General features: G+C 43.7%; 1 protein-coding gene across 2 annotated transcripts in view; it reads right to left on the bottom strand.

Moving 5' to 3' along the window:
- Window positions 1-244: 244 nt before the first annotated feature.
- Window positions 245-18,423, bottom strand: part of MCCC2 (methylcrotonyl-CoA carboxylase subunit 2) — a 73,291-nt gene continuing 55,112 nt past the window's right edge. For both annotated transcript variants that reach the window (XM_025447332.3, XM_049103758.1), the window contains 7 exons: window positions 15,677-15,749; window positions 12,033-12,109; window positions 11,299-11,365; window positions 8,962-9,118; window positions 7,962-8,076; window positions 5,244-5,329; window positions 245-2,325 (listed from right to left, as the gene is read on the bottom strand). In XM_025447332.3, the coding sequence (XP_025303117.1) occupies window positions 2,208-2,325; window positions 5,244-5,329; window positions 7,962-8,076; window positions 8,962-9,118; window positions 11,299-11,365; window positions 12,033-12,109; window positions 15,677-15,749 (693 nt within the window). In that variant the 3' untranslated portion in view covers window positions 245-2,207. The remainder of the gene's footprint in view (window positions 2,326-5,243; window positions 5,330-7,961; window positions 8,077-8,961; window positions 9,119-11,298; window positions 11,366-12,032; window positions 12,110-15,676; window positions 15,750-18,423) is intronic.

The raw sequence follows: 18,423 nt of genomic DNA, 5'->3' as shown, positions 1-18,423 counted from the left end.
TGGCTTCCTCTACAGAACGAGCTTTCCAAGGAAAGGGGAGGGGCGTGGAGCCGCCCACTGCACTGTTCCCTTTAGCGAGTGAAGAAGCAGTCAGGTCCTCTAGTCAGGTCTTCTCGGGGACCTCCTCCGATATCCTTCTGAAAATGTGGCCTGCCCCTGAACTGTGAACACTTATCTGGGCACATCTCAAAAAACCTAAACTGACTTCTGATACACAAATGCTGCCTAAATGGAACATCACACACAATGTTTGAAATATTTTATTAGGAAAGCACCTGATAGTTGCATCATATCATATAATCACACAATTTTAATGTGGTCTGATGACATCCATTAAAGTATGGATTTCTCATTCATTCACCATATCATGTAAGCACCTACAAGTGCTAGGGACTGGAGGGGCAGGCGAAGCAGGAGATCCTTGCTCTCAGAGAGCTTACATCCTAACAGGAGGGCAATATTAAAGAAATGTTTGTGTTTCTCATAAATACGAAAGACAGAGAGAGTGGCTGGTGTTTTACAAGAGCACATACTGTCTGACCCAGCCCGGGGAAGTCATGGACAAAATGGTAAATGTTTAAGGGGAAGTAGAATGGTGCAAGCAGACAGATCCTTGGGGGGGGGACGACTCTGTAGGTTCAGGGAATGAGAAGTCCAGAGCAGCTGGAGCACCAAGGGTGAGGAAGAGTCAAAGAGATGAGACAGACGAAGGGACATGATGGCCACAATCCTGGAGACCATGGAGGGTCTCGCATTTCCACCGGGAGCCAGTGAGACATTGAAGCAAGGGGATAGCCTGACCAGACATGCACTTGGAATGAGACTAGCATGGCCAGCTACTCTCCCCACGACGGAGAGGCAGTGCAAGCTACGACTGGACACAGACCGCTTCTAAAGCCCACCGCGGCAGAGAACAAAAGTGATGGGGAATTCAAGAGACAGGAGGCAAAATCAACAGACCCTGATGATTGAATCTGAGGCTCCTGTAAGACCATCATTGTGCAGAAAACCAGGAGGGGACATACAGGTCTGGAGCTCAGGGAGATGTGTTGAGGCAGGAATCAGGTGCATTCAGGCGGCAACCAAAGCCAGAAAGGGCTAGACCAACCCAGCGAGAATAAACCAAACCATGAGAAACACATATATTTAAGAATGAGCAAAGTGCCGGGGGTTGGGGGAGAGGGAACGGGGAGTTACCAAAAACAGACGTTCAGCTCGGAATGTTGAAAAGTTGTGGAGATGGATGCGGACGATGGTAGCATAACCGTGTGAATGTTTTCAGGCCACAGAACACCTAAGAGGGTGAAAACGCTGTATTTTATGATACATACATTTTATCACAATTAAAAAAAAAGGATGAGGAGATACTTCCCTGTTATTTTTGTACCTTTTAAAGAATTTGTTCATCTTTTACTAGTGAAAAATCAGGATAAACGGTAAAGGGAGTGTAAGAGAAATCGGTAGAGGAACAGGGCCTGGCAAAGGAGATGGAACAATAAAGGCCTAAGAGGTTGGTAGAAAACCTAGAGTTACGGTCCGGACGCTAAGGAGAGCGCTGCTAGGGGGAAGCATTCCACCGCTCTTAATGGCGCAGAGAGTTCAGTCCAATAAAACCATGAAAGAACCCACTGGTTTCAGCAACGTGGAGGTCAGCCTTGGAGGCAGCTGTTGGCAGTAGAAACCGAGGAGGAGGAGGAGGATGAAGAGAGAAGGGAGCAAACAGGACCCCGAGCGCAGACAGCAACAAATCTGACTGTTACGGGAAGGAGTGGGATGATGGCTGAAAGGCAAAGTAACAGATGCTTTTAAAAACTGTGTTAAAATCGCATCGTGCACAATCAGCAAAACATTCATTTCAGTGGAAAAGCAACTTTCGGTGAATAATCTCCATCATATCTGCAATTTATAGGTTACAGAACTTTCCCCACTATGCGTGGGTGAGGAAGGGTAACTGTAAATCATTCTCTTCATTTTATGGGGGGCAAAGGTGAACCATAGAAAAATTTCTCTGGGAAAATTGACAAGGAATTGAAGTTCATCAAATAAATATCTTCACTGATTTTTTTTTAAGGTAGAAAAATACAATGTACTGTGTTAAGAAAGCAATTTTACTCTTATAGCCACATGTTGGAGAAGTCTAAAATTTTAAGGCTACTAAGTCTATTAATTTTTGGTACATGTCCAGCGGAAGACGCCGTATGTTCCAGTTACATCCTGAAGATGCCAAAGTCAGTCTTCTGGATCGGTGCGTTGAGGGCTGCACTAAGACTGAGACCTAGGACCAGTCTGGTGTCCACTGGATCAATAATCCCATCATCCCATAGCCTGATAAAAAGAACAAAACACAAGTCATTAGGAATTTATCACCAAATTACCATTTGCACAATTTATGCCCAGAGCTGCAGAGGTTATTCCTCAGGTACCATAGGGACCTACTTTGGTGTGCTACATTCTCACGACTGAGGCCACACTCAGACGAGGAGGAGAGAGAAAGGAAAATGACAGGACTTTCATCCCAGGCCCTCCCAGCACATCAGGGTGAGCTTCTGACTTTGGGAACTGCTTCAAGGAACCTCAAAATAATCCTTGATTTTAAAACATTTTTACAAAAAAAAAAATTTTTTTTACTTATTCCAGGAAAATGCCTGCTGTGCCTCTTCTGTCCATACCCGGGTACAAGTTGCCTGTGTTCCTGGTAGTAACACGGAGAGGCACATGAACCCAGGTAATAACTTTAAACCAAAGTCTCTATTGGGAAAGGTGTATCTTCCCCAAACTCCCAAACTTTTAAGAAACTATGAAAATTACTGAATAGACTCCACTACATTTTCTTAATAAATGACCTTCTGTATATGTTCTTTATTTTTTGCTACAAGAGGAAAACAAGTTGTCGCTTGAAGTTGCTTACAAAAGAAACTCTGAGGTAGGAATGTGTTTGCTTTTCACTGACAACCTCAATTTTATAAAGAAACACGAATGAGAAATACTGTTTTTTAAAGGTCATTAAGTAGGTGGCAGTTTGGCTTTCTTTAAACAAACTGTCTTCGGTATCTGGACAATAGCATCAATTATTAAACCATACTTACATCGACAGGCCATGAATCAAATCTTTGCTCATAAAACATTCATAATAGGGACCCTGAAGTATCAACAGCCCATAAGGAAAGGCCATGGTTGCCATGCATGACCAGGTCGATTGATGACACTCCCTTCTGAAGCCTACAGCAGAATAATACAGCAGGCACAGTGATGCCGGGGCTGCTTCGGGGTGGTCGTTAAAAAGACCACTCCAGGGATCCCTGGGTGGCGCAGCGGTTTGGCGCCTGCCTTTGGCCCAGGGCGCGATCCTGGAGACCCGGGATCGAATCCCACATCAGGCTCCCGGTGCATGGAGCCTGCTTCTCCCTCTGCCTATGTCTCTGTGCCCCTCTCTCTCTCTCTCTGTGACTATCATAAATAAATAAAAATTTAAAAAAAAAAAAAAAAAGACCACTCCAGGTAAGAGGGGTAAAAGGACCTGATCAAATGCCTGAAAAAGTTCTGATCATAAAAAGAAGTTAGCAGAAGAAACCAGGCATGTACATGAAGGATGGAGAGAAACCCAGGTCACAGTAGCTCATCACAGACGAGCTCTCTGAAAAGATGGTTCCAACCCTCTGGTCAGCAGAGCCCAAGCAGACCAGAATTTTATTGAGAAGCTAAGATTTATTCAACCCAACAAAGGTGTCATAAACTGGCTTGAAAATCCTTTCATTTTGAAAGAAAATTGTTGTCCCCGTGCCGCCAAGGGTTTCCACAGAAGGGTTCATCATCTTTGGGTTATAGAGGAAAACCTTAGTGTCTGATATTTGTCTCCAAAGATAAATCTACCCAGGCCATTTGCTCTTCTGCCTTGAATACAGTCCATTAAAATAATACTAACGCAAGTATGAAAATAATAAGGGATTCAGTCTTTCTCAAAAGATGACGTAGCCTGGGTTGAAAAAAAAGATGCACTATTTTTCAAAGTTTAATATTTCAACTGTCCTTGTGAATTTTACTCAAAATCTTCTGCAGAAACAAAAAACTATAGGCGAGCTTACAATTTATTATTTTCTCTTATACCTTTTTGGGGGTTTTTCTATATCTTCTTTGCTTTTACTGGCTACTACAGAAGTCTATTTAAGTGATGGTAAAAAGAATGTGTTTAATGTCCCAAAGACTATAAAATACTTTGATCTTAATTAAATGAATCAATGACCTACAACAACAAAATATACCCATAAATTTGCTGGCAAAATTCATATTAATAGGAAGAGAAATGGGCTTTCTGAAGATGTCAAATGGTGTTATTTTGAATCTGAAACTGATTATACTTTTTTTTTTTTTTTTGATTATACTCTTGAGAATAAGTATGTTCAGCCCTTGTGCCCCCAGCGCGAGGAGCAGCGCCTGCCACAGACGTTGTGTTCAGATGACTCAAATAAATTTTAATTTCTTTTTTCTCTTTCCAGTTTGGTTTACCAGTAAATGACATAAATCACCGCATAACCCAATTTTAAAAGACACAAATAGTTATATGCTTTATTCCACCTGCCCAGGGGATAAAAGGAAGATAGGAAGCTGAGATTATGCCTCAGAATGAAGAACATGAACGTTGCTGAAAACAAAGTCTGAGTGCACACACGCCAGCGAGTCTCCAGCCCGGGCCGGCCACGATCACTGATTACCTCGGTGAGCCGTGCAAGAAACAAACAGAACCAAGAGCCACAACAGCATGTGAAGGGATTACTTGGTGTTGACACACAGACCCTGGCCGTGAGTAATCACCTTCTGAATACACACACACCCTTTACACACACACCCTTGTCAGCAAGCGCCAACAAGTGTCCAACCATTCTCACATTCAAAATGGGGTAAACACGAAGTAATCAAAGGGGGTGGTATGATGGGAATCCACGTGTTTAAGCAAAAATTATAGAAGAATGAATTAAAGGTTTCAGCCTCTGTGGGTCCAGGGACCTCACCTACAAGTGGGATGAGGAAGATGGGTGGGGAGACTGCAGAATCAGACCAATGATGGTGGATCCCCAGCCCAGCCCAGGAGAAGGGGTGGTATCTCAGCAGACAGTCCCATGATAGTGGTCACAGTACAAAATTAAATGTGTCCCAACGTTCCTGTCTGGTTCCCATGAAGGCTGGACCAGCCCAACTGCCCAGATCTGTGTAAGGCTGCTGCCCTGAACCCCAGCCCTGGGCCCCACCTTGCACTGGAATAGTAAGGGTTTCCTTCTTCTTCAAACTTCTTAATGATGGGCTCTTTTAAAGCTGCTTCATCAGCACTGGACAACTGAAGAAAAAAAAAAAAAAGGACCATAAGCCATAAGTAAATCCACTGTAATAAAACAACAGACCCACTCAGGAGAACCTCAAGAAAAAAGCGCCAAGCATTTCATGAGTAATCATGTCACAACCAACATCTGCACAGTGACAGATGTGGAGTATAAGAGATGCCCGAACACTCAGGCCCTTACCTGAGACTTGAGAGTCTGGGGCGACATCCCCCTTACCAGACACAACAGCCTGAGGCGTTTTAGGGTAAGACTCAAAACCACGGGTATTGTGTTCTAGCAGGCTCCAGCAATGGATGTGAATTATACAGCATAGTGAAAGGGGGACCTTACATGTAGCACTTCCTTTTGAAGGTGGCCAAGTAGGGAATTTTCATTCAAAATAGCCAAATTCAAAGAATTTTAAGGCCTAAAGGGTAAAACATCAACCACAACTTGAATAAACCCAAATAGATGAGAGGTATTTCTCCCTAACTAAAAATTTAGTGGCTTGCTCACCAGTATTGCCAGAAACAAGTGATAATTAATTCAGATGTAAAAATCTTTATGCAAACTAATTTTGAAACCCTGAAATATATTCTATTTCTCTCTCTTTTTTTTTTTTTAGATTTTATTTATCTATTCATGAGAGATACACAAAGAGAGAGAGGCAGAGACACAGGCAGAGGGATGCAGGACTCGATCGCGGGTCTCCAGGATCACACCCTGGGCCGAAGGCAGATGCTCAACTGCTGAGCCACCCAGGCATCCCCCTAAAAAGTATTTTCAACATAAAAAAGTATTTCACACCAAAAACAAATGAGTTATTTCAATAAATCCAACCTTCTTTCATGTACCTTCATAGTTTAATATCATTAATATGTCAAGAATTTGGAGAGAGAACCACTAAAGTCCTGTACTTTCCTTTCATACATAAAAATAGAACGATTTATATATTGGTCTGTCAAAGCAATCAAAGAACTTGTTAGTGAGAGACTAGTGCACTGGGCTATATGGTTTAAAATAACAGGTAGAGAGGCGCCTGGGTGGCTCAGTCCCTTAAGTGCCCAACTCTTGATTTGGGCTCAGGTCAGGATCTCAGGGTCATGAGATGGAGCCCACATCAGGCTCTGCGCTCAGCACAGGTCTGCTTGAGACTCTTTGTCCCTCTGCCCTCCCACCACTCACGCTAACATGCTCTCTCTCTAAATGAAATCCTTAGAGATACATGTATCCGGGAGCATTTCGTACCCCCCACGAGCCCTAACACACGCACACACGGAAACCTTTCGTTTTGCTTGGATACTAGTCGGTACTGAAGTGAGTATGAAACCTCGGGTGAAGCCTGCAGAGTTCCTGCCGCTTGGAGAAGACAACTGAGGAAGTGGGGCACGGGTGGGATGCGTTGAGAGAGGCAGAGCCCTGCCCTGTCCTTCTTTTATCCCCACTCTGCAAACTGGACAGTTGACTGGAGGATCCCTCAAGGGAGGAATGACAGCCTTAGAAGGAAAAGCCCTGTCCACGCTATGCCCTGTTACGGTAAAACAGCACACCTAAACCATTCCAGAAACACGCACCAACCACCGGAACGTGCGATACTTGCAGAAGATAGTTTTTAAGTTATAACTCATAAAAATTAATGAAGAGGCACCTGAGTGATTCCGTAGGTTAAGCCTCCAACTCTTGATTTCAGCTCAGGCCACAATCTCAGGACCATGGGACTGAGCCCCGCACTGGGATTCTCTTCGGCTCTGCCCGGCCACCACTCCTCCCCATCCCCCACTGCACTCACGCACACACGCGCTCTCTCAGAAACAAAACTAATGAACTCGGAACTGCAGAAGGATCTCTGAGACACAAACAAAAGAATCCCCTTTGAAAACTTGCAGTGAAGAATTTGCCTTAATAAATTTTCTTGTTGTTCACTCAACCCCTAGACTGTAATGTGTCAGCCCCCAGGATGTCAGCTCCTCACGGGGGCAGGAACCACATTTTCTCTGAGTCATGTCAATTTTCTAGGGTGATTGGGAGCACGCCGGGCCCTGTGGAGTGCTCAGTACCTTTTGTTTGATGTTGCTGACGAGACCTAAAAAATAATCCCTTAAAGAGCCTACCATTAACACACAGTGAAACTAAAAGCCGCTTGCTGACCTGCCTGTCATCAAGCTGCCAGTGACCTCTCCGCGATCCTTCATTCATCATATGCACAGGATAACATCACTCATTTCTCACTTGGAGGACTGAGCCCTCCCACACAAACACACTGTGAGGGAGACACTGAAACAACAAAGTCCCACTCCTCTCAGTCATAAAATCAAAGGTGTAAGTCACATTTATTTAAGTCTCACTAACTGCAAACGACTCAGAGTCAAACGTCTCTATGCCTCGGGTGCTCACAGGCAGGGTTTCTCAAGTGTTTTCTTGGAAATTCTGAAAAAATTACATGAAGGGACCTCAAAGACGGTGGCTCTGCGAAGAGAGACAGAGCATATGTAAGTCACACTGCTCAAGGTCAGCATCTTCTAAAGGAAGCCAGGCCCCGGCGTGAGACCCTCACCCCTGAACACGGGGGGTTCCGGGCATGTGCCCCCGGCCGCGAGAGCGCTCGGTGCTAAGGGCCAAACCCAGACAAGAAGGAGAAATGGCATTTACCTGTTTCCCTTTGAGTGCTCTTTGGTTCTCTGCTACTGTGGCCAACACACTGGCCGCCTGCTCTCCTCCCATCACTGAGATGCGAGCGTTTGGCCACAGGTAGAGGAATCTTGGGCTGTGGGGAGACAGAAGAAAAAACTATCAGATTAATTCATGGAGGTTCGCACAGGTTCTGTGTTAGAATTAACACAGTAAACTTGTGTTTACTTCTAAATGAGTGGTTCTTTTATCTAGCTGGACATTACAAGGGGATCAAAAAACAAAAAAACACACCCAAGCCTGGAACCCACCCCAGGCTCATCTCCAGAGGTGCGGCCTCAATGTAGTGGGATTTCTACATTCTCTAGGTGATTGCGCTGTCTGCTTTGATAAATTTCATTTTCTCATTTTATCTCAATTTACTGAGCATAAAGACATTCAAATTATCCCCTTGTTATCTGCAGTCATGTCCTGTTTTCCATTTCTGATAAAAAGAATAAATAAATAAAGCCTTTCTGTTTTATTTTTTTAGTTTTACTGAGAGATTGCCAAATTTGTTAATCTTTATAAACACGACAACTCTGGGCCTGATTGTTCTATCTTAATAACATCTTGTTTTCTATTTTTCTTGCATTTAACATGCTGTTCTTTGAACTTCCTGAGCTGGCTGCCTGGCTCATTGATTTCCAGCCTTCCTTCTTTTCCAATATATATACTTATGTCTACTACACACCCGCCACAAAGCAAGACTTCAGCTGCATCACACGAGTTATGATATGTAGTATTGTCATTAGCAGCCATTTCAAAATATTTCCTGATTCCTGTTGTGGATTTCTTCCAAGTAGCACATTTAGCCTGAAAATTTCATCTCACCCCTCCAGATGATACCAATTATTGTATAACCGATCAAGATCTGGGAATGTCATTCTGTGTTTCAAATAAACTGGTAACAAACTGACCATTTATACTTATGCTTGAGGTGTGATTCATTCTTTCAGAGAAGACCATGACAACCACCAACCTATATGCTCTGCCACACATCCCGTAGTTTCCAGCCCCATAAGACCCTCCAATGATGACAGTTATCTTGGGCACGTTGGCACAGGCCACAGCGGCCACCATCTTGGCACCATCCTTGGCAATTCCTTCAGCTTCATAGTCTCTACCAACCATAAATCCTAAGAGAGACAAAAGGAAAAGAGACTTATCCTCAACAAATTGTCTCAGCACAGGGGCTTGGTGATCAAAGAATGTGACACGGCAAGCCGAAGACCAAGGCCCGCGGCAAGCCCTGCTCTGAGGCCTGGTGCTCACGGGCCTGCTTCAGTACAGACACTGCTCCTTCTGGAGTGCTGCCTTAAAACTTCAATGTTTCAGAGACACTAAGAGCCTCTGCCAGGGGCTCCACCACCAGGTACAAGAATTTTTCACAATGACAAGGTTCCTCTACTTCCTCAAGCTCCCGACTCCGCTGAAGCTGCTCTTTGGCCGCATTGGGCCTTCTGGGTCTTGGGCACGTTCCTCCTCCCCTCGCAATACCCCCATCAGACTCACTCGTTATGGGACACCTGTACAAGCTGCGGAAACCACCATACTGACGGGACAGCCCTCGCCCTCGCCGGGCCCGACGTGCTTCCCTGCGGCCCCTCTGAGCAGGGCTCTCACTAGAGCTCACAGCTTCTCTTTCCGCCTTGTCTTGACTCCCTGAAACATTCCACTGAGGAGGGCACTTGATGGGATGAGCACTGGATGTTATACTACATGTCGGCAAATTGAATTTAAAAAAACCAAAACAAAACAAAAAAAAACAGAAAGCCACCTTAAACACCAGCTATCTTCAAGCTCTCATCCCTCACCCAGCAGCCCACAGCCTCTCTGTTCCCTGCGGAGGATTTTGCCTCCAAGAAGACGGTGCCACCTCCCTTGTCTTTCTCCAACCCTTCCCAGTGTTAAAAACACCACAATTGAGCTCCCTTCCTCTACTCCCATCTCTGGAAGGAAGCAGAGTTACTCAAACACTGTCGCTGAGCCCTCTTCTCTCCTCTCGGGGTGTTCTTATCTCTTCCCACAGCTTTAAGTAACATCTACACATTCTGAGGTCGCCTACATTTTCACCTTGCAGCTGACACACATTTTCTGCGCTCAAGATTTATTCAACTGCCCTCTGCATACATAGTTCCGTGAACGTCACACAAGTCTCTCAAATGCAAGGTTGCAGAATCAAACTCAACCTCTGTTCTCTGCCCCCATCGAACTGAAAAACCGAAAAACCACAATGTAGGTGTATCTTCCAAGAAGATAATTAATTTACTGTTGGTTAATAAACCATGAACCATTATTAGAAACGAGGCTCCTGGACTAGTGAAGCCTCAGAATCCTTTTTATCTGCCCTTTAATAAGGTTTGGCACCTAAGGCCCCCTCAGGCTGCTGTCTGGATATGACGCCTCTCAAAACTCATCTAACCAAGTAGCATAAACTTAAGAGCAGCACCAGACGGTTTAAAGCCCTGCTAACTGCTATGAGCCACTCTTTTTTGTTGTTGTTTTTTTTTTTTTTTGGTGAAGGCTTCCCTGATTCTAACAAGTAATTAAGAGCCCTCCTTCCTTTGAGCCTGAGATAACTATGAATCACTTAGAAGATGGGGGGGGGGTCGGGGGGGGGTCAGCTAACCAATTATCTAACTGCAACATACAATACAAATAGTAGAACAAGAGAATTCTGGGGAAAAAGAAATCTACAACCATAAGAAACCTTCAAGATCGTTTCATGCACCCCATTAAGATCATGTGTGAAACATGAAATCCAGAGAGGTGATACTGATCATACCATTCTCTGGAGGCCAAACTCAAATCCCCAGACTGTTGTTCAGGATGGGCGTAGACCTTTTATAATATGTCACCTAGGGCAGAATTAACTACACAAAACAATGAGGGAAAGGGGGAGCCACAGCATGTGCTTGAAATCCTTTTGGGAAAAAAAATGCTAGGAAAGAGCTGGGTCAGAAAACACTTTCTGGCAGTGAGATCAGAGAACGTTCCTGGCGGAGAACAGAGCCCTGCTGCTGCTGCTGCTACTGCTGCTGCTGGAGGGACAGGTATGCGTGTGGAGGGGTGAAGGGAGGCCACCAGACTGTATGACGCGGAACTCGGAAACTGCTTTATCCAAATACGGATAAACTTCTCATATATTTGATTCATGAAGTGTTAACCCTGAAAGAGACTCTATGAAAAGTATCCAATAGACCTTTTTGTTATGACAGAACCATCCTGGGTCTACAGGGTCCAATACCGGAGTCATACCGCATGCACAGTGCAGCTCTGGGATAACGCAACAAAACTGATTAAGCTATTGTCTTACCAGTGATGTTTTGAAGGAACAGCAGAGGAATATTCCTTTGGCAGCATACCTGGATGAAGTGAGCCCCCTGTAAGCACATGAGATCATCTTTTTAAAGGAGTTAACAAACCTGCATCCAAGCATGCACCCTGCAAACACCATACTTGGGTCAACAATAACAGAGTCCCCTGTGCTTGGCTAGTAGCAATACGACCACGCAGACCCACCGTCAGTGGCACATGTGACCCTGGTGTACTGCGCTTGTTTTGCAGTCACCTGTATGATCACTGGCACACAGCTGTAGGAACAAGGTCAATCGCTAGTGTTCTGAACAGGTTGCAACTAAAACCCAAAGACCTAAGAGAAGAACTGCTCATCTGTGGGAGCTACAAGGCAATTCTTTAGTTTTCCACTTCAAATCTCCACAGTATTCTCAGAGCCTAAGGATGTGTGCGTGTCATCCGCAGCGCTTGTAATTCAAGGATCTCATAAGAACTTTCCTAAGACATTTGATTTTTTAAATAGTGCTTTAGATAAGACAGGTTAATATAAATGTCTGTAAGAACTATTTCAAACACTAACACACACACGTCCACATGCACGTTCACACAGTGTTCAGCCTACTAAGGCATTTGGTTAAAAGTTTTAAAGCTTTTAGGCCATAAACTTTCATTCATTACTTGACCTTCAAAAGTTAATTATGTTTCAATTAAAACAGAAAATCTTGCAACACGTTTAACATTAACAGTACTTGCCTTTTTTGCCGATTCAGAAAAGAGAACTCCATTATTTCCGATGATACCTATGGGGTATCCAAATATTCTAGCAAATCCTCAAAAGAAAATTGAAAAAATATTTATTTTTTCTGAGAGCTTTTAATACACAGCTGACAGACATGGTTATGCTTCCGTAATTTCAAATCAAAGTTCAAAGTTTAAAATGTAGAGATCATATCTAGGGTACAGAACAGCTCCTGTCACAGTTTCTTATTTCTAAGGCCCTGGAGTCTAGGTTTTTTGCTTCCTTGGATGTGTCACAGGTAAGGCTGTCACTTGTCTGACTGGCTGGTTTGGTTAGATGATGGGATTAGGGTGTCGCCCATTCATGGAACGTATGTCCACTCAGTCCCAGACGGAGGCTATTCTGGAATGCAATGGATCCCAGACGGAGGGCCCTTCAAGGCCCACATTCAGAGCTCTCCACCAGTTTCAGGTAAGTGGCTTGCTTGAAAATGCCTGAGGCGATGACACACACTTGTGGTAAAGGGGATAAAGCCAGCAAAGGCAGACTTGCTTTTAAAAACAGGAACACAGGGCAGCCCCAGTGGTGCAGCGGTTTGGCGCCGCCTGCAGCCTAGGGTGTGATCCTGGAGACCGGGGATCGAGTCCCACATCAGGTTCCCTGCATGGAGAGCCTGCTTCTCCCTCTGCCTGTGTCTCTGCCTCTCTCTCTCTGTGTCTACGAATAAATAAATAAAATCTTTAAAAAAAAAAAAAAAAGGGCAGGAACACAGTCAAGCCCAGAGGGTCATGAGTTTCAAGTAAAAAAATGGCTAAGCTTAGAAGAATGAATGTCACTCCCAGTCCCATCGCTGCTGCAAACACCCGCTGCCCATTCGCACAGACACACGGAGTAAGGGAGAAGGAAAGGAAGGGAACTGGGGACGCCTGGGGGCTCAGTGGTTGAGTGTCTGCCTTTAGCTTAGGGTGCGATCCTGGGATCTGGGTTCGAGTCCCACATCGGGCTCCCTGCAAGGAGTCTCCTTTTCCCTCTCTCTGTCTCTCATGAATAAATAAACAAAAATCTAAAAAAAAGGGGGGGGGGGGAGGGAACCAGTAGTCAGTATGTGAGGGAGACACTCGAGGCAATTTCAGGAGGTTTTGTGAACCTGAACACTGTGGCTAGAGAGATCTTGAATTTCAACAAGCCTCTTTAGGACTCTAGGTAGGTGTCAAATACTTGGAAGCCAAGGTCCAAGAAGGCACGCAACCAAAGGGCCCAGAACCGGGCTCTGTCTTCAAGCTCAGGAGGTCCAGGCCGCCACTGACACATGTGTGATACGTGACACAAAGCAGGTGCTCAAAAAATTGTTGAAGAAAAATTAATGGACAAGAGAGAATGTCAATCTACTGATGTACCAGAAACACTGAGTCATTAAAAATGTGTTTTCTTTCTTTATTCTGGCCTTGTCTTGGTTTTCTTGGTCTTTCTGTCCTAAAATCCCAGCCAAAAGCCAACGCTGTCCATCTTAAACAGCAATGCCACTCACGGAGGCAACACAGAGGGGTGACGATCCCCCAAGGTCTAGCCATCCACTCTGACTTCCCTCATCCCACAAAAACAGTGAGGAGGGATCCCTGGGTGGCGCAGCGGTTTAGCGCCTGCCTTTGGCCCAGGGCGCGATCCTGGAGATCCGGGATCGAATCCCACGTCAGGCTCCCGGTGCATGGAGCCTGCTTCTCCCTCTGCCTGTGTCTCTGCCTCTCTCTCTCTCTCACTGTGGGCCTATCATAAATTAAAAAAAAAAAAAAATCCATTAAAAAAAAAAAGTGAGGAATCTTGCACCTGTCCTGGCAGTGTGGTAACTGCCCCTAAAGTGTTACTGCCCTGTGAGCTGTCTAGACTTTTAACCTCAGCCTGGACTAGGATCTCCAGGCACAGGGCCTGCTAAGGAGGAAACATGCCCCACTATATCAGGGACACGGAGGAAGTACCTTCACCAAACTCCTTCGGGCCAAAATGGAAAGCAGAATGTCCAAGAAACTACTAGGGCCTATGTGAGGTAAGTGCAGAGGCAGGAGGAAACTTTACAGCTGCCAGACATACCTGATCCTCAGAAAATCCATTCTTCTCCCTCCCTGCCAATACTTGCTCCTCTCACCACCCCCTGCGCCCCTCTTCTCCACCTCACGCCTCTTCCCTTTCTCTGATCTTATCTGAACTCCAGCACAGTCAAGGAGGGGCACAGGCGCTACGTATATCCTTAAGTACTCTAGGGGACAAAGGTACCACAAGTCTGTCAGCAAGTCTGGGGCAAATTCATAAAAACAGACAGCAGAGACAGCCTCACCCATCTTTGGGAAAGAAGCAGAAACAGCTCTGACTTGTTTCCAACTGCTGCAGGATGAGGGTTACATCCTGAACTGTTTGGTCACAAATCCTGACTATGTATCAAACAAAAAGCTTTTAATCACTTAAACACCTCAAATACAAAAACATAAATTCCACTCCCAGTGTGAAGCCTTTTGTTGTTCATAAATCAGACCAGGAGAAAGTGCTGTGATTTATCCTTAAGCCTCAATGTATATTTGCAATTTGGATTTTTTGTAGGTTTTTTTTCCTCTGATATGTTGTCTCCAGGTTACTTACTACATTTTCTAGCTTTCATAAGACCTAATAAGATTCACAAAATTCATTTTGCCATTTGGCCAAGATAGATTATTATGGGCCTAGCATCAGTTTCAAATACCTTTCTTCAAAAGCCTACAAACTCAACACTTTAGATGAATGAACTTTTTATAAACTTTTAAAAACGTTTTGTTTTTTTCAGATTTGGTTTTCTGTCCTATAGTCTCAATCTAGTGTTTACACGATTCACTGTTAGACCTACATAGAGGTTATGGGAAGGTGTAGCTCACTTTACATCCTTCTAGGAAGCTTACATCACATAAAATCTGCTAGAATTAAAGACTAAAGAACCAAGGAAACAGTGCTGAAATTTTCAAAAATACTACAAATTATCCAGAGAAACAAAAAGAACTACAATTATTTCTGCTAATTTTACTGTGATAAGAATCTTGTTTTTTCTTTTTAAGAGGAGAGAGAAGTGGGGCGAGGGGCAGATAGAGAGGGAGGAAAAGAATCTTATGCAAGCTCTATGCCCAGTAGAGCCTGACGTGGGGCTGCATCTCACAACCGTGAGATCATGACCTCAGCCAAAATCAAGAGTTGGATGCTAAAAAAAAAAAAAAAAAAGAGTTGGATGCTTAACCGACTAAGCCACCCAGGGCCCCCCAATAAGCTTTCTATACAGTGAATGCCAAGCCCCAGACAAGGTCCAATCCCACAGCATCTAGCTGTCATCATCATAAACCCTCTCGATCTATGAAACCATTGAGCTACACATAACCTTCACAAAACAACTCCTTCTGAATAAGGACCCACACACTTGTGCTGCTCTAAATAACAAAGCTCACGCCAAGTACATCAATACCTTGAGACAAGAGATCACCTATTCTCAAAGCCATAGAAAATGTTCAGGGTACTTCGCTGGCTCAGTCGGTGGAGCATATGACTCTTAATCGCAGGGTTGTGAGGTCAAGCCCAACATTGGGGATAGAGATTATTTACAAATAAAATCTTTTAAAAAAATGTTATTTTCAACTCTTTTCCTTTATACCTGTAACTAAAGTGTCTCCATATAAGGCTTTGAACTCGCTGAATCTGCTTCCATCCACGATTCTAGCAATGACCTGAGAAGAAAAATAACAATGTCCCTGAAAGGTCATATTACAAAAAGATTTTTACATTAAGACATTCATAAGGAAAACAAGTTCCCTGTTAAGTTGTCACTCTCACAGAATTTTACCCTACACAGCAAGTCTTCTCTCTAGAATTTCACTTTATACATGAGGTTAATCCTCTCAAGTCACTCCGGGCCCTGGTTTTACACTGCCCTGTAAGAGCCACAGAACCATGTAACATACCAGAAAATCAGAGAGACTATAAGGGCTGGAAGGTGGACTCACAGCTTCAGGAACTACTAAAAAATATTAGCTAAGGGTCAGGGATTCAATCATAAAGCAAGGTATAGGCTTAGAGTGAGGAGACTTAGCCTCCAAATGAAGGGATCACACAGGATTTGTGGTCCTAGAGAGAGTCTCAGTTCTCACTTCTGCAAAGGTGGGACAAAGTTATAAGGATGTGATGAACCTAAAAAGATAATGAAGACCCAGCTCTGACACCCAGGTCTACTGCTGAGAAACTAGAATCATAGGCTGATTCCCTAAAGTCCTCTAAGCCTCAGTTTTTTCATCTAGTTAAAAAAAAAAAAAAAGGTAAGGGGAACCCTCTTACAATGTTGGTAGGATTGCAAACTGATGCAGCCACTCTAAAAAACAATATGGAGGTTCCTCAAAAAGTTAGAAATGAACTATCCTATGACCCAGCAATTGCATTACTAGGTATTTACCCAAAGGATACAAAAATACTGATTCGAAGGAATACGTGCACTCTGGTGTTTATAGCAACATTATCTACAATAGCCAAACTATGGAGAGAGCCCAAATGGCCACTGACTGATGAATGGATAAAGAAGATGTGGTATGCACATAAAAACTTATAAAGTTAAAAAAAAAAAAAAAGGGGATCCCTGGGTGGCGCAGCGGTTTGGCGCCTGCCTTTGGCCCAGGGCGTGATCCTGGAGACCTGGGATTGAATCCCACGTCGGGCTCCCGGTGCATGGAGCCTGCTTCTCCCTCTGCCTGTGTCTCTGCCTCTCTCTCTCTATCTGTGTGTGACTATCATAAATAAATAAAAATTAAAAAAAAAAAAAAAGGATCATACTTTAAAAAGTGCTAACTAAAGCACACCACCTGGCCCTCACTGAAAAGTAGCTATTATTATTAAGGCTTCAATGAGGGTTCCTTGATTCTGTATCTGATATACTTGAAGGATCATCCCACATATATACATATTTAATCTAAAAGGAGTAATTACTAACCAGTTTATCCTTGGGACTCATCATATACATCAGGACTATTTCAAAGAGTTCCAAACATATTCCAGATTTGTTCAGAAACTATTTTTGATGATACACACCATTTTTCTATTTAGTTCAAACTTCCTTTTTCCTGTTAACCCCATCAAAGCCTTGTTTCTAACATTCAAAGGCTGAATGATGAATGAATTCTTCCCAACATCATTCTTTCCAAAAAGCAAGAGCTTACCTGGAATTATTTTTTATTTTCTAAAAGATTCGATAATGTAACAGGAATGTAAGTTATCTGTTCTAAACACTATGTATCTCCAAAATGGTACCTTCTAAAACACAATCAACAAATAACAACTACCATTCTTTCACACAAAAATAAATAATAAAGCCACTCAAAGAGCACAGCAAACTAGGGCCACTTAGTATGAAACTATCTTCTATTTGCTATAGGATGACCACCACCCAGCCACATATGATACATTAACTCGTCTTCACAAAGACTCAAACTTCAGGGAACAGACATAGCATTTGGTACTATACCTATTTCTAGAAGTGGAAAGCAATGCTCAGAGAGGTCCCATCCAGAACCACTGACTAGGGAAACAAGGACTACAAGTCAGCTTTCTGAATGAACATCACAGTTCTAGCTCCATAGTAAGACCTCCATACAAGGCTTATTTGCAATTATAGAAAAACATAGGGGATCCCTGGATGGCTCAGCAGTTTAGCGCCTGCCTTTGGCCCGGGGAGCGATCCTGGAGTCCCGGGATCGAGTCCCACGTCAGGCTCCCTGCATGGAGCCTGCTTCTCCCTCCCCCTGTGTCTCTGCCTCTCTCTCTCTCTCTCTCTCTCTCTATGTCTATCATAAATAAACAAATCTTTAAAAAAAAAAGAAAAAGGAAAACATAGCATATTATCATCACAATGATGAATATGAATCAGCAAAAGGTAGAAAGTCTAGGATACTATTTAAGAAGGTAAAAGTCTAGGGGCGCCTGGTGACTCAGTCAGTCCTGGGATAGAGCCCCAGGTTGTCAGACTCCCTGCTCAGCTGGGGGTCTGCTTCTCCCTTTTCCTCTGTCCCTCCCCTTTGCTTGTGCTCTCTCCTCCTCTCTCTCTCTCTAATAAATAAATAAAAGAAAAAGAAAAGAGAAAGAAAGAAAAGGAAAAGAAAAGAGAAGAAAAGAAAAGATGGGCACCTAGGTGGCTCAGTGGTTGAGCATCTGCCTTTGGCTCAGGTCCTAATCTCAGCATCTAGGGATGAAGTCCCACATTGGGCTTCCCACAGGGAGCCTGCTTCTCCCTCTGCCTATGTCTCTGTCTCTCTCTGTATTTCTCAGGAATAAATAAATAAAATCTTAAAAAAAAAAAAAAGAACAAAGAAAAGGTAAAAAGTCTATCTTTATAAAAAGACCTCCATGTAAATGAAATGG

The sequence above is a fragment of the Canis lupus genome, chromosome 2 (genome assembly GCF_003254725.2).
Source record: "Canis lupus dingo isolate Sandy chromosome 2, ASM325472v2, whole genome shotgun sequence".
NCBI classification, from domain to species: domain Eukaryota; kingdom Metazoa; phylum Chordata; class Mammalia; order Carnivora; family Canidae; genus Canis; species Canis lupus.
This window is presented reverse-complemented; position numbering and strand designations above follow the sequence as displayed.